Source organism: Dasypus novemcinctus, chromosome 3 (assembly GCF_030445035.2).
Source record: "Dasypus novemcinctus isolate mDasNov1 chromosome 3, mDasNov1.1.hap2, whole genome shotgun sequence".
NCBI classification, from domain to species: Eukaryota; Metazoa; Chordata; class Mammalia; order Cingulata; family Dasypodidae; genus Dasypus; species Dasypus novemcinctus.
In genome coordinates, this window is record NC_080675.1 from 38452616 (window position 1) to 38477148 (window position 24533).

Sequence of the window (24533 nt, forward strand, 5' to 3'; positions counted from 1 at the left end):
CCTGAGAGGAGGTGAACAATGCTTCTAATTGGTCGTTATCCCATGGAGTTCTGAAGAGATCAGTCAAATTACTAACTGGCAAGAATCATAGGCAAGAAGCCCCTTAAAACAAAGTGCTCAGAGTTAGAGATAGATATTTTATTGAATTAGTCTTTTTTCCATTAAATTTTATATAACAGAAGTTATTTTATTGATTACATATTTGGCAACTACTATATCATAAATTGTTTCCAAAGTCATTTTGACCATATTTTCTCAAAGAAACTACAGTTTATATGAGCTATAATATGAAACACATAGAAAACAGCAAGATTATATTTGTACAGTACAAAAATTTGCTGAATGTGACAGTATAAAGGTAGGTAAAGGATATCAATTGTTGCCTAGATTATTTAGAAAAGGTTTAATAATAGACGGGGAATTTAATTTTGACCCAGAAAGTTATGGTAATTTAGCCTACTAGTGAAAAGTGATTAGGTAGCCTAAGCCAAGGCAACTTGGCAAAATCATGAAGCAGAAGTGAGTATACACTTTAGGGAGCATTTAGAATGGAGCTGATGAAGCTATCCTACCCAAATTATATTGAAGTCAGAAATAAAGATGTATAGAAATGATGAGTAGCAAGATGATCCTGAGAGCCTATTGTTTCTGTAGAACAGAAAGGTCCTTGTTGCTAAGCAGTTAAATCTAGAACTTAATCACCTAAGAGACAGAGGATAGAGTGCTTATGTTTCCCTTTGTTGTGTGAGGTCTCAGCTACAAATCTTTGCTTATTGATAAGGGTGGTACAAACCACCTATAACTAGAGATAGAAAGGGCCATGGAAACTGTTTCTTCCACGTCATTTATCAAGTTTGGCTCTGTGTGTAAGTTGGTATACAGAGTAGGATGTGGTATAATTTGAAGCTTTAAAGTTTTTCTTTTGTTTCTTTTTAAAGATGGGAGAGATTTGAGCATGACCATGTATTTGTGGGTAGGGAGACCAGCTGATCCATTTTGCCTGAGACTGAGAGGGATTCCTTTGATGTAGGACTTTCAGTTTTTAAAACAGGAGAATTTTGGGCAAATCAGGATGAGTTGACCACCCAAATTGCTGGTAAAGAACAGGTAAAATAGCAAAAGATGAAGTTATAGTTGAGAGTAGGGAAAATGGGTAAACCTCTCCTTAAGTAGGTGGGGAGATGCCTCTGAAACAGAAAATAAGGAGCTATTACTTTGATCAGCGGGGAAGATCACTTTTCCCCTGTACTGGTTTGGGAGGTGGGGTAAAAGAGAGGTGGGGACTAATGTGGATTCAGATAGGTTTGTAATGGCAAAAATTCCACAAATTATTTTGTTTGAATTTGACACCACCATACATACACACGTGCACATACACTTACATTTTTTGCTGTGTTCGAGTAAGAAATCCATTTTATATCGTGATCCAGTGACTACCCCCCCACCAAACTTTTGGCACAATGTGTCCAAGAGTTGCTAAGGATCTGCCAAGGATGCCCTCTGATATTTCTATTCCATTTTCTTAAAGAGAAAACTGTGGGTCACAGCCCACTAAATTGATTTTGCAAATGTCTAATGGGTCAGTCATCAGTGGCAGTGCATTGGGGCATGGGTGAAATTAACTCCGATTTACCTATTCAGCTATGATGGGGTTTTGAGGAATTGAAACAGCTGTGGGAAAAGGAAGACAGAACAGATGAAACATGTGGAAAAGTGCTGTTACCTACTTTGGGAATCCAGTAATCTATTATTTCTTGTTCTCGAGCTTAGCTTTAAGTAAAAAAAATATATATATATGACACAGGTTTATATAGCTAATCTTTATTCTCATCCTTTTTTACTCTCCATCCTCCAATTTACAACAACTCCCACTCCTTAAAGTAGAAACATGTCAAGGGAGATAAAGAGAGTGAATTTGAAAATAATATTTTTTCTTTGCTTTACTCTTGTGGGCTACTTGCACCTTGTCGAATAAGTTGCCTACCCGTTAGCAGTGGAAAATACACTGATGGCAGAGTAATGCCCAAGGCTGTTGTTCAGACTGAAACAAGTCCTCCCATCTACCAGCATCCACATAGCATATCTAGGACAAATATGATAAAATAAATACTGTATGTTAGAAAGGAAAAGATGAAGTCTAGTTGGTTAACTAACTCTAACATTATTAAGATGCACTGAGAATGGATTTTCAGCAACTGGCATTATAATTATACATAAATGAAGAAACAGGACATTAGGGAGGCATGAAGGCAATGTCCAGGAGAACAACACCAACAAAAGAGCAATAAGACATAGCGTTTGAAATACTCATGTCTCCATCCTTTAGGCTGGAGAGCCAGGACATTCCATCCCAGTTCCAGTTGTGCATTCCCTTTTAAGCATTTCACAAATGTGTTGTTTTGATTTTTTATTCCCCAGTAGTGTTGGTAGCTTTCATGTAGAAGTGGAAAAAGCATGTGACAGTGCTCATGGTAGCACAACATTGTTACCATAATTAACAACACTGAATTATATATTTGCATGTGATTAAAAGGGGAAAATTAGGTTGTATATACGTTACTTGAATAATATTTTTTAAGAAAAGTATGTGACAGGATTAATCCAGCTTTGTTGTTGTTGCAAATCTGGTGTGATAGCAGGACTTTAGGGAGTTAAAGATTTTGTCATAAAGTGGTTGAAATGATGGAACATGTAATATAGTTTCAAGCAGAATGGAACAAAAGACATAGGTATTGAGAGACAATGGGATTGAGAGAAATGGGAGACAAAGGAAAAAGTATTTGGGTTCTCTTTGAATTTAAGAAATGGGTATAACAGGAGTAAGGGAGAACTGGAAGGATAAAAATTCTAAATTCCTTAGGATATAAGATATGAGGTTATTTTTTGGTAATGCCAAGTTATAGATTATGACTATGGGTGGTTAAACTGAAGTACACTGAAGATAAGTAGAAGAGATTACAAAGAAAGAACCTAAAAAACAATCCCTCTTATTTTCAGATGGGTTGTCTATAAACTTGTTAACATTAGCTAGGATGGGAGTAAAAAATTTGGAGAGAATAATTTTATCAGGTCAGTTGCCAAAGTCTGGAAGTTTGTGAAGGAGTGATAAAGATGGTTGATAGAAGAGTGAGAAAGAAAGATAAAAATGAGTGTAGTAAGATGTTGCAGAATGAATGGTTTGGAATTAATTTTATGGCTATAGAAATAGGAACCCATTCTCTGGTCCATGTGGTCCACGTGGCTTCTGAGAATGGAGGTTTCTTTATATGGGCTTTAGGGCAAGCAGTAAATTCTGTTGAAGCTCAGGTATAATAAGGTAAATACATGTAGGGAGCTTTCTGTGAAGAGGTTGAAGATGAGGTGGTTGTTTTTTCTTTTCCTTTCACTCTCTCTCTCTTTATTCTTTGTAATCAGAAGAAGACTCCAGAAGTTATAGGGGGAGATGAATGCAGGGATAACATAGGACAACTTAATTGAGGTAAAGGAAACATGGAATAAAATGGATTCACAATCTAGGAAATGATCAGAGCTGGGTCAGGGATCTTAATTCCACATTATCTCCTATGCAAGACCTCTCAGATTCGTTTATCTAGATGCCCTTCCTTTGGATTCTCATAAGAGACTGCACTTACCTCCATTAAAACGTTTGTTGCATTTAGGAATGGCATCAGATTTTGGAGCCTGAAGCATCTTTAAGAGGAGGGACCACTTTAAGAAAATATGAAATTACAAATGCAAAAGTAAGTACGAAAATATACACTTATATAGCATGAGAAAGAAATCACAACAATGATAAGTTTTTAAAAGTGGAAAATACCATAAACATCACATTTTTTAAAGATCCAATATTTATATTAATTAAGTTCCTGATACAATTGTAGAATACACTTTTCCCTGCAGATTTTAAATTAATTCCTCTTTAATTGCCCCCCTTATGAAAATTTTTTGTAAAATTTTTCTATGGTGTTGCCTTTTCCTAGCATGTTCATTCTTTACATTGATTGTATTGACAGTTTAGAAAAAAATTTCAGCTTCACAACTTGTCATTGGTAATGAGATAATTACAGATTACTATCAAATTTCAGAAAACCTTTATCAAGCCTTTTATATATGAACTGTATGATTTTAAGACATTTCAAGTTTTCTTGTATAGTAACTATTTTGAATACTCTAAATTAGTGACTCTCACAAACTTCATTGTTGATCCTCTCCTGGAGTCTTTATAGAGGTCTGCACAATGCTAGAGTCCTTAAAACATTAAATTTTTTTTTGTCTTAGGGTTAATCTCATTCAGATCATATTATATTATATGTCTGTTTATTTGCCTGGTTTTCCACAGCAGTGTTTCTAAGCTTCAATTTTTTGTTACTCATTTTAGAAAATGAAGACATCTGTGGACACTTTGCTCAACAAAAGAAAAAGGCATATAATATGTAACATACTGACTATAATTTTAAAGCTTATTCTTGCCTCTGCCATATATTTCTGCACTAAATTGGTAATTTACTTAACGCTTTTTGTTTTAATTTTCTTTTCTAGCATCTAGAACATTATTCTGTACTGTATATGCTCTGGATATATAAATGTTTGTTTAATAAATAAGGAAAGGAAAGTATGAGAACTGTCGGCCAGACTGAGTGCCTGGTGCAGAAATTCCCTACTTTAAATAAATGTTGGTAAATATATTTGAGCAAACATTGGGATATTTTTCTGGCAATCCCAAATTACCAGGCACTCCAGTACCCTTTGCTTCAACAAGACACATTTCCCTTCCCCAAGGCCTTTAATCTGCACTGATTCTCATTTTTTTCTTCTGCAGGCATTTCCTATTGTCTTTGTTATTCTCCTGCCTGTCAATTTCCCAACAAATTTGCTCTCCTCAGATTTTTGTGAATCGTCTTCTAAAAATTATAATCAAATATGAATGCATTTTAAGTAGCATTCACTTATAATCCAACATACTTCATACCTCTCTCACTTTTGTCCATTTTTCATTGTACACAGAGAAATTCTAGGCAATACAGGGAATACTACAAGGAGTCAAAGTCATAAACACTGCACTCAAGGACTTGCAGTCTAATAGGTCTATGTGTGAAGAAGAATACAGAGAAAAGATAAGACAAGCAATAATGTGAGATAAAGAAAGACAAACTGACAAAATTGACATAAAATTTTTTTATTTATTAAATTGTTGTTTTTGATGTCTCCAGTTTTTTTTTTAAGATTTATTTTTTTATTTATTTCTACTCCACCCCCTCCCCCCCCAGTTGTCTGTTCTCTGTGTCTATTGGCTACGTGTTCTTTGTCCGCTTCTGTTGTTGTCAGAGGCACAGGATTCTGTGTTTCTTTTAGTTGCGTCATCTTGTTGTGTCAGCTCTCCGTGTGGGCGGCACCATTCTTGGGCAGGCTGCACTTTCTTTTGTGCTGGGCGGCTCTCCTTACGGGGCACACTCCTTGCGTGTGGGGTTCTCCTATGCGGGGGACATCCCAGCGTGGCACGGCACTCCTTGAACACATCAGCACTGCGCATGGGCCAGCTCCACACGGGTCAAGGAGGCCTGGGATTTGAACCACGGACCTCCCATGTGGTAGACGGATGCCCTAACCACTGGGCCAAGTCCGCTTCCCTGTCTCTAGTTTTGACAGTCAAAGGGGGGCATTATCAAAAATTATGCAAGGACAAAAGGCATACACAAATGTTGTTTTGAACAAATTGGGATATGGAGTCACTCTACTCTTAGGTCTTTTGTTTTGGTTTTATTTTTTTTATTATGGACATTTTCATACCACATAAAGGACTGAATAATTGTATAATGACTACCCAGTGCCCATCATCAAACTCCAACGATTACCAACATATGGTCAATATTGTCTTATCTATATGTCCACTAAGACCCCACCCCTATTTACTGCAAGCGAACCCAAAGTATTTACTATCAAATTTCAGAAAACCTTTATCAAGTCTTTTATATATGAACATTATGTATATAATGTATATAACATTATATATATAACAATATAATAATCACTTTTACTTTTGCTCTTCTTGATTCTTTCTTCTATCTTCCTTACTCAATTCCACCATCCATCATCCCCACTTTTCTTTTTATTTTCACTTTCAGAACTACAGTTTTAATGGTTCAACTCTGCCAGGACATGGATCCATAAAGGTCAGTTCTGCACACTAACCAGTTCAGAGGAGGAGACAGATCAGCAGTGCCTCACATCCTGTCCTCTTCTACTTTCAACATATGACTCCATAATGGTGGCTTGTGAGGCCAGGCCGTACACAAGAACGTCTCTCCTGCTGCTCTGGCTTGGAGTATTTCTGTCCCTTTCTGGCCTCTCCCAGTCCAGAGCTTCCCAATATCTCAGCTCCCCAGAAGTGGTCATTCCCTGGAAGGTGACCAACATGGGCAGAGGTAAAAAAGCTCCGGTCTGGCTCTCCTACAGTCTGCAGTTTGGAGGCCAGAGACACATTGTCCACATGAGGGTCAAAAAGCTCTTGGTTTCAAGACACTTCCCAGTGTTCACCTACACAGAGCAGCATGCCCTCCTGCAGGATCAGCCTTTTGTCCAGGATGATTGCTACTATCATGGTTATGTGGAAGGGGCCCTTGGATCCATGATTGCTCTTAGCACCTGTTCTGGGGGCTTTCGAGGAATGCTACACATAAATGGTTTCACTTATGAAATTGAGCCCATAAGACACTCTACCACATTTGAACACCTGGTTTATAAGATAAACAGTAAGGAGACACAATTCCCTTCCATGAGATGTGGCTTGACAGAAGGGGAAACAGCACACCAACAACTAGAATTTCAGAAGGCTGAGGACTCAACTCTGAAACAAGTTTCTGTTAATGGCTGGTGGACCCACTCATGGTTTCTGGAACTGGTTGTGGTGGTAGACCACGATTTCTTCAGTTACTCCCAAAGCAACTTGTCAAACGTGCAAGAAGATGTATTTCTTGTTATTAATATGGTGGACTCCATTTATCAGCAGTTGAGTACTTACGTGATTTTGATTGGGATTGAGATTTGGAATCAAGGAAACTTTTTCCCAATAACAAACATAGAACAAATTCTGGAAGATTTCTCTCACTGGAAACAAATCAGTCTTTCCCGGCTGCAGCATGATGCGGCACATCTTTTCGTAAAAAATTCACGTATAAATGCACTTGGTTTAGCTTATGTTGCAGGCATATGTCATCCTCCTATTGACTGTGGAGTTAATAGTTTCCAAGAAGATACCTGGTTTCTTTTTGCCCTCACTGTGGCCCATGAATTAGGTCATACTTTGGGTATGTGGCATGATGAGGAATTCTGCTTATGCGCAGACAGCTACTGCATCATGAATGCTGTAAGAATGAAAGCAGAGAGATTCACCAATTGCAGTTATGCTGAGTTTAGGAGGACCACTTTAAACCAGGGATCATGTCTACACAATCTTCCAAGACCAGGGGATTTCATTATGTTGAAGCGTTGTGGGAATGGCATGGTTGAAGGAGAAGAGGAGTGTGACTGTGGATCGATAAAGCAATGTGAAAAAGATCCCTGTTGCCTGTTGAATTGCACTCTGAGCCCTGGGTCTACTTGTGCTTTTGGACTTTGTTGCAAAAACTGTAAGTTCATGCCATCAGGGGAACTCTGTAGACAACAGATCAATGAATGTGACCTTCCAGAATGGTGCAATGGCACATCCCATCAGTGCCCAGAAGATGGATATGTACAGGATGGGATCCCCTGTAGTAATGGTGCCTATTGCTATCAAAAGAGATGTAATAGCCCTGATAAACAATGTAGAGAGATTTTTGGCAAAGATGCAAAAAGTGGATCTCAAAGTTGCTACAAAGAAATCAACTCCCAGGGAAATCACTTTGGCCACTGTGGTATAAATGGCACAAAATACCTTAAATGTAATAATTCTAATATTTTTTGTGGGAGAGTTCAGTGTGAGAATGTGGGAGAAATTCCCCATCTGCAAGAGCCTTTTGCATTACTGCACACTTACATCAATGGTGTCACCTGCTGGGGTATCAACTATCATTTAGGTTATCATTATCATATCAACATATCTGATGTTGGCGACGTGAAAGATGGCACAGTGTGTGGTCCAGGGAAGATCTGCATCCACAAGAAGTGTATCAGTGTGTCTCACCTGTCTCAAGTCTGCCTGCCTGAGACCTGCAATATGAAGGGGGTTTGCAATAATAAACATCACTGCCATTGTGGCTATGGGTGGTCCCCACCCTATTGCCTGCACAGAGGCTATGGAGGTAGTGTTGACAGTGGACCAGCATCTGCAAAAAGAAGTGTTTTCTTGCCACTAATTGTGATTATTTTGTCTCCTTTGTCTTTACTGTTGGCTGTTGGGCTTTATAAGTACCTTAGAAAATATTCCAGTCCCAAGGATACTAATGTTCAGACTTCAGGTTAAGAAACTGTCTCTAATTTAATGTTCTATGCATTATTAAGTTGTAGTTGCTTGGCAGTAAATATGTTAGCACATGCCTGGGGAGACAGTTTACAGAAACACATGAGGATCTTCCTTTCTGTCCATATCAGAAGAATTACCATTAAAGGCAATTCTTAATGTGTTCCTATACTCCATTCATTGTTTTAAGTGCAAATAAAGCTCCATTTTCTCCCCTGAATTAGTCTTTTTTGTATTTCTTGAGTGCAGATTTGACTCATGGGAAAGACAGGAGACAGATATCAGAAGACCCAGGGGTGAGTCTTGCCATTTACTAATTTGGAAAAATTACATAAATGCTGACATTCTGCTTCAAAATCTGAAAGGGAGGATGATAATAATACTTCCCCACTCAACTCCTTTGGTTTATTTGGTAATCCTAAGAAAGAAATAAATGAATTCTTGTAAAAATGTAAAACAGATTATTTAATAAAACTCTTGGGAAGCAGATGTGGCTCGAGCAGTTGGGCACCTGCCTACCTCACGGGAGTTCCTGGGTTCGGTTCCTGGTGTGTCCTAAAGAAGACGAGCAAGACAGTGAGTTGACATGACTGGCTGATGCCGTGAGATGACACAACAAGATGACACAACTAAGAGACATAACAAGGAAACATAATAAGACACAAAAAGAAAGAAGCAGAAGTGGCTCAAGCCATTGGGTGCCTCCCACATGGATTTCCCAGGTTTGGTTCCATTGTCTCCTAAAAAGGAAGATGAACATACAATGAACAGACACAGAGGACAGACAGAGAGTCCAAAACAAAGGGGATGGGGGTGGGGGGAGAGAAATAAATAAAATAAATCTTAAAAAAAAAAATTCCTGATCCTATTCCCTGTGTTCTTCCTCCTGATGGTGTCTTAAACATTTTGCCTTAATTTTTTTTTAAAGCTTTTTTTTTTTTTAGAAATATTTTATTTATTTCTCTCCCCTTCCCCTGCCCACCCTGGTTTTCTGTTCTCTGTGTCCATTTACTGGTGTTCTTTTTGTCCGCTTCTGCTGTTGAAAGCAGCACGGGAATCTGTGTCTCTTTCTGTTACATCATCTTGATGTGTCAGCTCTCCCTGTGTGCCCCGCCATTCCTGGGCAGGCTGCACTTTCTTTTGCGCTAGGCGGCTCTCCTTACAGGGCTCACTCCTTGAGCTTGGGGCTCCCCTATGCAGGGGACACCCCTGCGTGGCATGGCACTCCTTGCGCGCATCAGCACTGCATGTGGGCCAGCTCCACACGGGTCAAGGAGGCCCAGGGTTTGAACTGCGGACCTCCCATGTGGTAGACGGACGCCCTAACCACTGGGCCTAGTCCGCTTCCCACATTTTGCCTTAATTTGGCAGTTTGGGTAACAAGTACTCTTGAAATATTTTCTTTGAATAGAAGAAATAACTTCCATGGAGACAGGACTGTTTTGGTCTGTTTTTTCTCTTGTATCTCTAATATGTGGAACAGTGCCTAACACAATAAATATTTGAGTGAAGTAAATGAATTTGAATGAATTCATGGAATGCATGAATAGTAATTAGGAAAAGTAAAAATACTTTGGCCCTCTTTAAAAATTTTTTAATTTTTCTCTCTTTATTATTTTTTTAATGTTACATTAAAAAAATATGAGTTCCCCATATGCCCTCCACCCCCTTCGCCCCTTCCTCCCACATCAACAACCTCTTTTATCATCGTGGGACATTCATTACATTTGGTGAATACATTTTGGAGCACTGCTGTACCACATGGATAATGGTTTACATTATAGTTTACACTCTCCCCCAGTCCACATATCAGGCCATGGCAGGACATACAATGCCCAGCATTTGTCCCTGCAGTACCTCAGGACAACTCCAAGTCCTGAAAATGCCCCCACATCATATCTCTTCTTCCCACTCTCTACCCTTAGCAGCTACCATAGCCACTTTCTCCACATCAATGCTACAATTTCTTCCATTACTAATCACAATAGTTCCATAGTAGAATATCAGTAAGTGCACTCTAATCCATACTCTATTCCTCCATTCTGTGGTCCCTGGGATGGTTATGTCCACTCCACCTCTATATCGAGAGGGGGCTTGGATTCCACATGGATGATGGATGCAATTCTCCTGCTTTCAGTTGTAGGCACTCTTGGCTCCCTGGTGTGGTGGTTGACCTTCTTCACCTCCCTGTTAGCTGGCCAGGATAAGTCCAATAAACAAGAGGGTAGGAGTTGCAAGTCTGTTGAGGCTCAGGGCCTGGCTGTCATATGGACAGTCCAGAGACCCAGGTCTCCTAAGTAGACACCAACTCCGGCAACAACCACAGGTCCAGTAAAAGTAACAGAAGAGGCATGTGTTGAAAGGTCACATCTGAGTCCAACTCCATCACATTCAAGAACACAAACTCCAAAGTAGGGCCGACTGACATGACACTGAATTCCAGAGCCATCTGCCATGACCATAGAACCTATGGGTCTCTGTAATCCTCAGGAGAACCAGTACTTAGGGTTGTATCTTCTTTGGCTGTCTCTGAGACCTTGCTGAGGCATGCATAAGTGTGACCCCTCTGATGACCTCCTGACTTGTTTTTGGAGACTCATAGCCATATAAACTCACTTGTTCTTTCCATTTCCCCCTTTTATTTAAGGTTAAAAAACAGTTTTTAACACCTGATATTGCACGTAGGCTGAGATATTCTGCTGGTCTGAGTTGACCCTTTTATTCAAGGTCTTTTTCTAATTACATCATCAGCTGGTGCTTGGTAGTAATCCCTCAGCACCAGGGAGGCTCATCCCCAGGAGTCATGTCCTATGCTAGGGGGGAGGTAATGCATTTACATGCTGAGTTTGGCTTAGAGAGGGGCCACATTTGAGCAACATCGAGGCTCTCAGGTGGTAACTCTTAGGCACCCGTCAGCTCTAGGCCTAGTTCATATTTCAGGTGCACAGGCTCATAAACATAGTCATCAGTATCAAGGGCTCACTGTTGGACCATCCTTCTTTATTGGTCTTTGCCATTGCACTTGGGGGACTGTTGCTGTTCTATTGGGGAATGTGATAGAGGTCCCCTGGCTAGGAACTCAGCACTCCCTCAGTTGTTGTTTTTAACTGTAATCACTATGAAAATATCCAAACATTTTTATGTACCCTATATACATGCCCTGGAGAGCTCCCTCCCATCCATGTGGCCCCTATCAATAGCACCACACACCAGTGTCCCTCCCCTGCCATAGTTGAACTTCTCTGTTGGCCCTCTTTTTTAAAACTACTGGCACTCTTGCTCAAAATTCAACTTTGTATATTTAAAATACTACTGTTTTGCACCTGGTGCAGTTCGCCAGTCTCTTCTCCTCAGTCCATTCTCAGTGTTTTTTTTTTAAGATTTATTTTATTTATTTCACACTCCCTGCCTCATTGTTTTGTGCTGTCTACTTGTCATCTTTTTAGGAGGCACTGGGAACAGAACTCAGGGCCTCCCATGTGGGAAAGAGGCACCTAATTGCTTGAGACACCTCCATTCCCCATTCTCAGTATTTTCAGAAAGCCTGTCTTTTGAAAACATAGATCTGATCTAAGTCCCTTTGCATATGGTTCAGAAAACTTCTGAATGGCACCCTTTGTTAATTGAACAAATTACTCTTTTGATATAATTTTCCATTTTGCTTTTCAACTTTTGCATCCTCTGGCTATTTTCTATTTCGGATATACTTGTTCTTGTCACACCTTTGCATATTTGTACATGCAATTCCCATTCCTCAAATTCTGTTTATCACCCCACTCCTAAACTCCTTGCCCTGAAAAGCTCCTATATTTTCTCTCGAAAGAGATTAAATGTCGTATCTTGGAAAACATTTCCTTATGAAATGTTAGTGCTATGCTCATGTGCTTTTGTCACCTTGTATACCCTTTTATGATTTGAGGCACTCTAGGAATGGATTTGGAGAGGGCTCTAAGAATGTATCATCCTGGGACAGAAAGAAGAAAAGGATGTGAAATGGAGTCATAGAAACAAGGAAGAATGAAGGAATAAGATAGCCGACCTCTTGTAGCTTCTGGTGTTTGCTGGCAATCCTTGGCATTCTTTGACTTGTAGATCCATCTTTGCATCCTGTTTTCACATAGCCTTCTCTCCAATGTCTGTCTATATGTCCATATTTCCTTTTCTTATAAGGACACCAGTCATATTGGATTAGGGCACAACCTGGTCCAATTTGGCCTCATCTTAAATAACCACATCTTCAAAGACCATATTTCCAACTAACGTCACTTTCACAAGACCTGTGGTCAGTACTTGAACAAGTCTACTTGGGGGACACACTTTCAACCATAATGCTTTATTATAGAAAAGAAATTAGAGAAAGATTGACATGTTTTAAGCATATATGTCCATAAGGAGACATCAGGCAAGCTGTTCCAATTTATGGATTATCTTTTGAAATTATTTATTGTAAATTTTAAATTTGATTTTAATCAAATTTATCAATCTAATATTCTTTTATTTTTTTATTTTTTATTTTTAAATATTTATTTATTATTATTATTTTTAATTACATTAAAAAAAATATATGAGGTCCCATTCAACCCCACCGCCCCCGCCCCCCACTCCCCCCACAGCAACACTCTCTCCCACCATCGTGATACATCCATTGCACCTGGTAAGTTCATCTCTGAGCATCACTGCACCCCATAGTCAATGGTCCACATCATAGCCCAGACTCTCTCACGTTCCATCCAGTGGGCCCTGGGGGGATCTACAGTGTCCCGTAATTGTCCGTGAAGCACTATCCAGGACAACTCCACGTCCCGAAAACACCTCCACATCTCATCTCTTCCTCCCGTTCCCCACACCCAGCAGCCCCCATGGCTACCGTTCCCACACCCATTCCACATTTTCTCTGTGGACATTGGATTGGTTGTGTCCATTGCACACCTATGTCAAGTGAGGGCTTAGATTGCACATGGGTACTGGATGCACTCTTCCCGCTTCTAGTTGCAGACACTCTAGGCTCCATGTTGTGGTGGTTGACCTTCTTCAACTCCATGTTAGCTGAGTGGAGTAAGTCCAATAAGTCAAAGTGTAGGAGCTGAAGTCTGTTGAGGCTCTGGGCCAATCTAATATTCTTTTAAAGTAATCTCAAGCAAAAATGCAAAACCCAGAAAATATAAAATGCAATTTATTGAATAAGCCATTTTCACCACTTTACTAGCAAAATTGACATTTTATATCATACTTCAGTTTGTTAGTCATTATTTTACTTGCAAATTTTTATAAGATGCAGTGCCTTTTCTATTTATAAGAAAAATCTGCCTATTTTAAGCTGGTTGAGTTAATTAGGACTGGATCAGTCAATTATATCAAGATTGGTGGGTAAAATTAACCTTATAACAAATTTTGAGTCTTAGTGTCTTAATTTGTGTTCTCCTCAAAGAAAACACAGAGGCAAGGATTTAGGTAAGTTAGTTTGTTTGGGAAGCACAAGAAAAGGGTATGCTAATGAGCTAGTTTCACCATGGGATACTGTGATTATCCCTTATATCCCTTGATTTCACTTGAGAAATCAAGTGAAACACACTTAGTTTCCTGAATGCTATGGCATTTACCACAAAATGGGTTGACTCACCAACAGGAATTTATTGGCTCACAGTTTCAGAGACTAGAAGACTTGCTTCCTCCCAGAGTCAGTAGCACTGTGGCTGGCTGGCAATTGTTAGGGTCCTTGGCTTTTCTGTCATATGGCAATTCCTCTCCTTTCTCTTCCAGGTTCAATTGACTTCCAGCTTCTGCTCCTCCATCTGGCTTTCTCTTCATAAAGCCTCCAGTAAAATGATTATAGCCCAATGTCATTCAGTTCAGCTATACCTTAACTAAAAATAACATCTTCAAAAGTCCTGTTTGGGCAAATGGATGTAGCCCAATCAGTTGGGCTCCCATGTACCATATAGGAGGTCTGGGGTTTAAAGCCCAGGACCTCCTGGTGAAGGCAACTTGGCTCACACTGAGTGCCAGCTCACGTGGGAATGCCACCCTGTGTGGGAGTGCTGCCTGGCTCAGGAATGCTGCCCTGTGCAGGAGTGCTGGCCAATGTGGAGAGATCTCGCAGCAAGATGACACAACAAGAGACAAAGAGGAGAGAAAATAAGAAGACATAGCAGAACAGGGAGCTAAGTGCTGTAAGAGGGTAACCGCCTCTCTCCCACTCTGGAAGGTCCCAGGATCAATTCCTGGAGCTGCCTAATGAGAATACAAGCAGACACAGAAGAACAACGCAGCAAATGGACACAGAGAGCAGACAACAAGGGAGGGGCAGTGCTGTAAATAAATAGATATTTTTTAAAAAGGTCCTGTTTATAATGGGGTCACCCCATAGAAATGGATTGAAGGTAATAATGTTTTATTCTGGGGTACATAATTCATCCTCTCACACAGACCTCAGAATATTCCTCCATGGTCCAAGAGGTAGCTGTTAGGAAGAAAGTTAAGACATATGCACTGGATGTGGGAAACTGTTAGAACACAGAAACTGTCTACTTCACCTGCAAGTGAACTAAGGTGGGACAAGGGGATGTAGGGTAGGCATCATCAACATCTGCTATGCCCTCATTCCATAAAAAAAAGATTTGGAGGAATGATTAAATGCAAATGCAATTTTTTTTTTTTTTTTGTAAATGCAATCCTGGAGAAATGAGAGTAAAAGTAAAGTGACTTGAAGTAGGAAATGATGGTACAGTGATGCTGGTGGTGCCCACCCTCATTCTCTTGGCTTAACCTTGAGGTCCTCTTTAGTATTGGTGACATTCTTATATGTAGTAAAGACTTTCTACTTTACAGATGTGTACTCAGCCCATTCATGGAACAGACTGGTAGTAAAAGCAGAAGTTAATGCACCTGGAAACAACTCTTAACCAATGAAAGACATTTTGTGAATAAATATCCTGGCTTATTCAACCCTTGTTGGACAATTCTGAGATGTTTTACACAGTATCCTAAAGAGTCCACCATAGAATTGCATCCTGGTTGCCCATTTGGTCACCCACCAATTAATTTATGTTTTATTGTTTTTTGCTTCTTTTCTGTCTCAGCTTTCTTCACCATTCTTCTTGGGGTTACATCCCAAATAAATGATTTGCACTCAAATCATCTCGTGTCTGTTGCTGAAAGCTTTGTTCCAAAAGTGGTCTTTAAAAGCAGAACCTAGGATGAAACTCTAGAATTGGATAATTTGTCTCATGGTATTTAGTTTACCAAAGAGCTGCTGATGCAAAGTACCAGAAATGGGTTGGTTTTTATAAAGGGGATTTATTTGGGGTAAAAGCTTACAGTTCCAATGCCATGAAAACTCCAAACCTAGGCACCATCAGAGATGCTTTCTCACCAAAGTCAGCTGCCAGATATTGAAGCAAAATGGCCACCAATCTCTGCTGAGGCTTGAGTTCAACTGAGGGCAACCAGGCTTAGGACTTGTCTCTTTCTGGGCCACCTATATCATTCTTGGTTGTTCCACTTTCTTCCTGAGTTCAGATGTAAGCTATCAGGCATATAGCCAGGTTCGTTGTCTATTGAGCTGCTCTGTGGGCCAGTCTATTGGGGATTTATGCTTAAGCAATCGTCTAATGCTCTGTCTTACATGGCAGGATCAAGCATGGCAGCTTCCTTTTCCTGAGTCTGTTTGTGTGTCTCTGTGTCTCCATTTATATCAGACCCAGCAAGGGGGTGGAGACTCAACCTGAGTCATGTCTCACTAATATAATCCAATGAAAGACCCTAACGTGATCTTATCAAATAGTATAATCAAAGGCCCTTCAAATGAATTATATACAATCAAAGGGTATCAGACCCAGAGTAATAGATTTGTTTACAAACATAATCTTTCTCTTTTTGGTATTCATAAACCAATCTCAAATTGTCACACATGGCAAATAGGACTTTCAGTTGCAGGAAGTAGAGTTGTGTCAACTGGTATGTTGCAGCATTGTAAACTAAGACCCTTACCTGTGATAGATTAGGAAGAGGAACAGATGGAAGGTGTAGCCTGCCTCATGTAATAGCGCTAGTACATGAACTGTTAAAATGAGGATTATGAAATTAGTTAACTGTCGAAGAGACCTTGAAGAGAAATCAGACGGAGGCTGAATAACTGTCAACTTGGAGCATGGTGTGATAGTCATAAGACCGCTGTGGCAATGTTTAAGGAGAACCTCATCTAAAGCTGGAGGGCTGAGTGTGCTAAAAATAATACCCAAGATTTGTAGTAAATGTGCAGAATCACAGAGATTACTGAATTTAGAGCTCTGGTATCCTTCCTATGTAAAAATCAGGGCCCTGTTACCCTGAGATTTAGAATGAGGACATTTGAAAACCTGAATCCTGGGATTTCCCTAAACCTGAGCCAGCAGAATTCATTCCCTATCCTTTGCTGGAAAAGACCAGTCTCTCATTGTCTGGAGACAGACTTTCCCACTTACACTAATCTTCCTGAAGCTGTTTATCCTCCTAAAGTTCTGGACCTCCCCTCATTGCATCTAGATAAATAATTATGATCAGGTCTTAATGACTCAGTTGGAGCTATGCAGTTTTTATTATGAGGAAGTGGATAATTATCAAAAGAGCTTTAGGAGCTAGTTAATAGATACTAGCAGAATCCAGGAGAACATCTATAGGAGTGGATCCTGAGAACACTAAAGAAGGAGAGAAAGAATATAAGATTATGCAGGGGAAAGTTTTAAATGAGAGATTTAACTGCGAGATTGAACAGTTTCCAAAGATGTCCAGAGTGGATCTAATATGCTACTGGAATTAATGCATCCTTGAGGGCTCAGAAATGTTGATGGACTACAAAAATTGAGGTGGAGATGCTAGAACTTCTTTGGTAGAGTAGTGAGTTTGGGAGTCAGAATATTCATGGAGAAAGGTTTTGGGGATTGAATCAGGTCCCCCAGAAAGATGTGTTAAAGTCCTGATTCCCAGTCCTGTGGATTGAACGCATTTGTAAACAGGGCCTTTGAAGATGTTATCACATAAGGTGTGGCCAAACTGAATGAGGCAATTTATCTAAGGCCATGTCTAATAGAAAGTGGTGCTCCTAGGAATGAGATAGATAGGCAGTAAATAAGGAAATTTCTTGATTTATATAAACAAAAGAGACAAAAGCTGGTTAACAGTAGACTGGTGTCAACTTCTGTAATGGGGAACTCTTGCCCACTTTTCAGAGTTGGGTCAGATCAATTACTGACCTATCATCAACTGAATGAAAGACCAGGTGGTTTTCAGGAAAGACCCAATGAAGTCACAACAAATAAATACAGTAAGAATTCCCCTAATGCACTGTCCAAATGGACTTATGGACATACACCAGAGTACAATGCAATGGGGGAAAGGAAATGCCCTGATCTTTGAGCTGTATTAGATGAAAGGTCTGACCTGACATGGATACCACAGAACCAAAATACCCTCATGAGTATGTATTGAAGGAGGCCAGGTAATAAAATCCTGATCCAAGGCATCTTCACAGTGGGTCCAATGGACCCATAAACCAATTCTGTGGTCATTTCCCTAGTCCCTGAGTTCATAAATTTAGTAGTTACCAGGGTCCTTATAGTAGTTCTTTAACCTGTGGAGTAAGTGTTTATGATAGCAAAGGTCAAGTGAGATCCTAAAACTGGCCCCCTCACCTACCTGCAACCAATATAGTAAATCAGAAGCACTGTCATAGTTTGTCAGACTGTTAAGACAAATACCATATATTAGTTTCACTTAAACAATAGGAATTTATTGGCTTAAAGTTTTGAGGCTAAAATGAGTCAAAATCAAGACATCAGAAAGACTTGCTTTCTTTCAGAGTTTGTAGCATTCTGGTGCTGGCTGCTGGCCATCTTTGGGGTTCCTTGGTTTGTACCTCTGCCTCCTGTCACATGGAGATATCCTCTCCTTTCTGGCTACTGTGACTTTCAAGTTTTCTTTATAAGGCTTCCAGTTCTATGGATTATTGATTTGATTGGACCACATCTTAACTAAAAATAGCATCTTCAAAAGTTCCTATTTACAATGGATTTATAGCCACAGGAATGTGGATTAAGATTAAGAACATGTTTTTGCTGGGGCACATATCTCATTCCACCACAAGCACTAACATATCATGGGTGGAATAGCAGAGATTAATGAAAATGGTTGCAGAGTGGTGATCTACATGATATTTCCATTTAATTACTCGTATGTCTGATGCAAAGATCAGATATAACTTGGTAGCTGATGGTGGATTACCATCAGCAGAAGATGGAATCACAGATAAGATACTGTGACAGATATGGAAAATTTACCAGAAGAGTTCAATACAGCCTCTAGGCTCTCATATATAGCCATTGATCTGAGAGATACATCATTTTCAATCTCCATTAGGAAGGATGAAAGCAGTTTATATATATCTATACTTTTGCCTCAAGGCTATGTTAATTCTCCTCTGTTACAATATAGCTTGAAAGTCACTTGATCATCTTAATAATCCTCAGGACACCTTACTGGCCCATTCTATTGATGGCATCATGCTAATTGAATCTAGTAAATAAGAAATGGCAAGTAATATTGAATGCCATGATAAGAAACAGGCTTATAGTAAAATGGGACAGAAACCCCACAAATATTTAGTGGCTCACCACATTGGGGTAATTTTTAGGGATAAGATGGTCTAGGGCATGCTAAGACATTTCCTCCAAGGTAAAGAACAAGTTAAAGGAACTTGCAGGTCCTACCAATAATAAAGAGGGATTGTGCTTGGTTGGTCTTTTGAAGTTTGAAGACAGCATACTCAATACTTGGGAATACAACCTATTTATTGGGCACCATGAAAGGTTGCCAGTTTTGAATGGAGCTCAGGGCAAGAGAGACATATGGGAAGCAATGGAAGCTGAAGTGATATTATATTTACAAAGAGTCATGAAGAAACACAGCTGATTTCTCTGTTTGCGCTTCTGCTTTGCCACATATCAGAACAGTCCGTGGGGAGAAGGACGGAGAGAGAATTTATCTGCCCAGCTCTCTCCCAACTCTTGTCTTGTTTCTTTTATGCTCAAAGTTTACCCCATGGGGATTAACTCCTCCAGTACCTTCAGCAGCTGCTTTTGTAGCCAAAGTCCATGCCTGAAGTGGATGTTTCAATCAAGGTTGAAGGCAGATACTTGGGAGCATGTAGATAATTACCCAATGCCCAGTGGAAAGGCCAGGTCCAAATAGAACAGTTTGAGCTCAGGAGGAGTGGATCAGTTTTGGTGGTAGCTAATGTGGAACAAGTGGCTTAACATTTGTGAGAAGACTGAGGGAAGGGAATTTGAGGAAATATTTAGTATGTATCCAATACACATAGGATCAAAGTAAATGAGTACATTTTCTGCAATAAACTTTCTGAGAAATTTAGATTTTTAATAATAATCATCTTTAGTCTCAAGGTTATTAGACAGTACTTATTGGAACCATTAAATCTTTCAATATTACATAAAGCTCTGCATCCTTATTAGTAAATAGATTTAGATAAAAGGCACACTTTTTGAAGACAAAATACAGTAAAAAATTGTAATTTGCATACATGAATTTGCATGTAAATATTCATAAACATTTTTATCTACCTTTAGAGAATAGTTTACATTTTCAAAGTGCCTATTTCAAAAGTCTTTTCATTCTTTTAAATGAATCTAGTAAGCAATAAATGGCAAGTAATATAAATGCCATGGTAAATTAAAAGTAAACAAGAGAGGCTTTTTCCAGCCTTTATAGCCTCCTTCCCTAAGGCCCTCGGAAGCAGATGTGCAACTCATTACTGAGTCCAGAGCCCAGTATTGAGCAACTAACAGGGACAATCCTAAAGGCCCAGGTTGAACCAAGAATCAAATAACAGCAGCAAAACACAGCCTGCTGCTACTTAATCCCTACAAAAGAGAGAGAAATCAAGCATCTGAGTAAAGTCACCATCCTAATCTGATGCCTAGACATCAGCAAAAAATTACAAGCCATACTAAAAAAATGAAGGACATGGCCCAAGGAAAGGAATATATCAAAGCCCCAGAAGAGATGCAAGATTTGAGACAATTAGTTAATGAGATGCATACAAATTTCCAAAATCAAACTAATGAGTTTAAAAATAATATGGCCAAGGAGATAAATGACATCAAGAAGATATTGCACAAGCACAAAGAAGAATTTGAAAAGTTGAATAGAAAAGTAACAGAGCTCATGGGAATGAAAGACACAACCAGTCAGATAAAAAAAAACACACAAAAGAGGCATACAACAGCAGACTTGAAATGATAGAAGGAAGAATAAGAGATAGTGAAGACAGAAGAGCTGAAGTTGAAGAAAGAAAAGAACTCAGAGAAAAGAATGGAAAAAATTGAGCAGGGTTCAGGAAGTTGAACGACAACATACATATCATGGGAGTTCCAGAAGGATAAGAGCAGAGAAAAGAGGAAGAAAGAGTGTTTGAGGAAACAATAGCCAAAAATTTCCCAACTCTCATGAGAAAAGTGAACTTACATGCCTAAGAAGTACAGCTTACCCCTATCAGAATAAATCCAAATAGACACATATTACTCAGAATGTCAAATATCAAAGATAGAGGAAATTCTGAGAGCAGCAAGGGAGAAGAAAACCATCACATACAAGAGATGCCCGGTAAGACTTAGTGTGGATTTCTTATCAGAAACCATGGAGGCAAGAAGACAGTGGTATGATATGATTAGGATACTAAAAGAGAAAAACTCCCAATGAAGAATTCTTTATCCATCAAAATTGTCCTTCAAATATGAAGGTGAGTATAAAATATTCATAAACAGAAACTGAGAGGATTTTTAAAAAAAAGAATCCACCTTTTCAGGAAATATTAAAGAAGATTTTGTGCAAAGAATAAGACAGGGGCGAGAGGCTTGGAGAAGAATATAGAAGAATAGTAGAAAGTATAACCAAAAGAGTAAAAAGACAGTTGAAAATAAGATATGACATATGAAAACCAAAGAATAAAATGGTGGAAATAAATAATGCATTTATAGTAATATCATTGAATGTGAATGTATTAAACTCCCCAATCAAAAGATATAGGCTGACAGAATGGATAAAAAAACATGAGTCTTCCCTATGCTGTTTACAAGAGATTTATCTTAGACCTAGGGATACAAACTAGCTGAAGGTGAAAGATTGGAAAAAGACACTACATGCAAATAGTAACCCAAAAAGAGCAGGGGCATGGGGTGAGGGGGTGGGGGAGTATATGGGGACCTCATTTTTTAAAAATGTAACATTAAAAATAAATTAATTTTAAAAATTAACTTAACAAATAAAAAAAATAAAAGCAAAGGGATTTTTTAAAAAAAGAGCAGGGGCAGCTATACTATCATGAGACAAAACAAACTTTAAATACAAAAAAAGTTATAAGAGATACAGGAGGTCATTATATAGTAATAAAAGGGGCAACCCACCAGGAGGATATAACAGTCATAAATATCTATTCACTTAACCAGGGTGTCCTGAAATACATGAGGTAAACTCTGGCAAAACTGAAGGGAGACTTCAACATACCACTCACATCATTAGATAGAACAACTAGACAGAAGATCAACAAGGAAACAGAACACATGATGGAATATTATATGGCGGTAAGAAGAATTGAGGTCGTAAAGCAAATGACAACATAGATGAATCTGGAGGACATTATGTTGAAACATTGTGTTGAAACAATTGAGACACAAAAGGACAAATATTGTATAATGGTGCTAATACAAACTAAATATATTATGTAAACTTGTGGGATTAATAATTAGAATATAGGTCACCAGAATGAGGGTAGAGAACGGGAAGCTGATGATTAATCTGTGCAGAATTGGCTCACAGATTTTTTTTTATTTTTAAAAAAGATTTATTTATTTATTTCTCCCTCCTCCCTCTTGTTGTTTTTGTGCTCACTGTCTGCTTTCTGTGTCCATTCACTGTGTTTTCTTCTGTGTCTGCTTGTCTTCTATTTCGGCAGCACTGGGAACCAATCCTGGGACTTTCTGGAGTGGGGGAGATTTGTTCAATCTCTTGCGCCATCTCAGCTCCGTGGTCTGCTGCATCTCTTATTGTCTCTCCTCTGTCTCTTTTTGTTGTGTCATCTTGCTGTGCCAGCTCTCTATGCGGGCTGACACTCCTACTGGCCCAACATGCCGCATGGGCCAGCTCTCTGCTTGGGCTAGCTTGCCACACAGGCCAACTTGCCTTTATCACGAGGCCCAGGAATCAAACCCTGGCATCTGGTAGATGGGAGCCCAATTGCTTGAGCCACATCTACTTCCCTAAAAGGATTTTTGTAAATCATTGGAAATGAATGGAAATGGTGACAGCACACCATAGTGTTTGTGACTAGCAGAGCTATTATATGAGTATGACAGTGGTTGAAAGAGAAAACCTAAAGATATTTATATTACTAGAAGGAAAGCTGAAAAATGTAACATGGGATTGTATAACATAGTGAAACCTCATGTAAAATATGAATATAGTGATATTGCATGTAAAAGACTGTTTTTACAAAATATAAATACAAACAAACTAGAAAGAAGGAAGCAGAATAGCAGCTATATATGGTAGGGAAGCATAGAGAGATTGAGGTTATGAGTTTGTTGGTTTTTGTTTTTTAACAATATTATTATTATTAGTGGAATCATGAAATGCTCTAATAATGGTTAAAGTGATGAATACACAACTATGTGATTATACTGGATACCATAGATTGTACACTTTGGATGGATTTATACTTTATTAATATGTATCAGTAAAATTGATTTGTTAAAAAAAAAATCTGACTTTCACCCCTTTTACAGGGAATTACAGACAGTCCTACATTTCCAGAAGGATGCATCCAACTTCACCATGAGGTCACCCCTCAAGGTGTCTGGGTTGGAGGCTATCTGTAAACAGGAAGGAGAGTTGGGGCAGAGAAGTGTGATCTTCTTGACACTTGTGACCAGATGAGTCCTTCCTTGCATTTGTATTGGGGGGTGAGCAATTTGGACAAAGATCTCTTTGAGCTAGTGCTAAAGGGCCTGTGGGTGGGAGCTGGCCAGTCCCTCCCCAGTTCACAGGCCTATTCCCATGGTCGACTGGTGACTGACCACTTGCCACAAAGGATGTGGCCCAATACCAGCTGCCTGAGGCCAATCAAAATCTGCCCTTGCTTGCCTGTGCTCCTCCTGCTCCTATGCAGAGGATTGGGGTGAGGGGAGCTGGCCCTGTAGCTTCCCTTTCTGTGAGTTCTCCTCCTTGCCCTGTTCCCAGGGAACCAGATTCCTTGCCTCAGAACATCAGGAGCCAGGCCTGACAGGAGAAGGAATGTACAACCAGGTCTGACCCCAAACTAAATATGAGCAAACCTTATGGAACCAACTCCACAGATGAGTCCAGACCATTATCAGAAGCAGACAGTGAGTCATGTCCTATGCAGGACAGGGCCATAAGGTAGGGAACCCACATATATGACCCGCTCTCTGAGTCCTTTATCTGGACCCTGTATCCCCACCACTCTGACTGTCCTTATTTACCACGAATAAAGGGATTGCCTCCTCCATCCATGAAGGCACAGTGCTTCAAGGTAATTCCACTTTTTTCCTTATTGCCACTTAGTATTTGGTCTAGATTTAATACTCAACCAGCAGAGAAAAACTGCTTAGTGAAAAAAAGTAATTCTAATGTATGAAAGCGTGCTCAAGTGCCTTCTCACCACCACCATCTCCACCCTCCTCCTCCCTTTCTCCTTTCTTCTCCGTCCGCTATGGAAAAGTGCCGTGTTCAACACCCTCATCCTGCTCTTCATCCTTTCAGTGTAGAGGGAAACATAGACTCTCTTTCAAAACCGACTGATTGAAGCTAAATAGAGCCACACTAAACAGGTGCTTTCCAGAATACTTTAACGTTTTCCTTGTCAACAGATGACCTTGTGGCTGTCCCATGCTTGTCATCTGTCCCAGATTCAGTGTCATGACTGACACCTGGTCAGCCACATATCACTGGATGTTGTATCATTTCCCAGGCTCCCCACAAAGGATGAAAAGTCATTTTGAGGCATAGCGGATTGAGTATCGGTTTTTGT

The 24533-nt window shown here is 39.5% G+C and overlaps 1 protein-coding gene across 3 annotated transcripts; it reads left to right on the forward strand.

The window, feature by feature from the left end:
* Nucleotides 1-756: 756 nt before the first annotated feature.
* LOC101426728 (disintegrin and metalloproteinase domain-containing protein 21-like) lies at nucleotides 757-8657 on the forward strand. Of its 3 annotated transcripts, XM_058294925.2 has the most exons (4): nucleotides 757-866; nucleotides 3660-3740; nucleotides 4379-4498; nucleotides 6123-8657. In XM_058294925.2, exon 4 carries the CDS (start codon nucleotides 6263-6265, stop codon nucleotides 8438-8440), a length of 2178 nt encoding a protein of 725 aa, XP_058150908.1. In that variant the 5' UTR covers nucleotides 757-866; nucleotides 3660-3740; nucleotides 4379-4498; nucleotides 6123-6262; the 3' UTR covers nucleotides 8441-8657. The 3 variants fall into 3 exon arrangements, with proteins under 3 accessions (XP_058150908.1, XP_058150909.1, XP_012382687.2); XM_058294926.2 differs by lacking the exon at nucleotides 4379-4498; XM_012527233.3 differs by lacking the exons at nucleotides 3660-3740; nucleotides 4379-4498.
* The last annotated feature ends 15876 nt before the right edge of the window (nucleotides 8658-24533 follow it).

What these genes read in the sequence shown, in the direction of transcription:
- LOC101426728 (XM_058294925.2), top strand. Translation starts at nt 6,263, where the DNA reads ATGGTGGCTTGTGAGGCCAGGCCGTACACAAGAACGTCTCTCCTGCTG.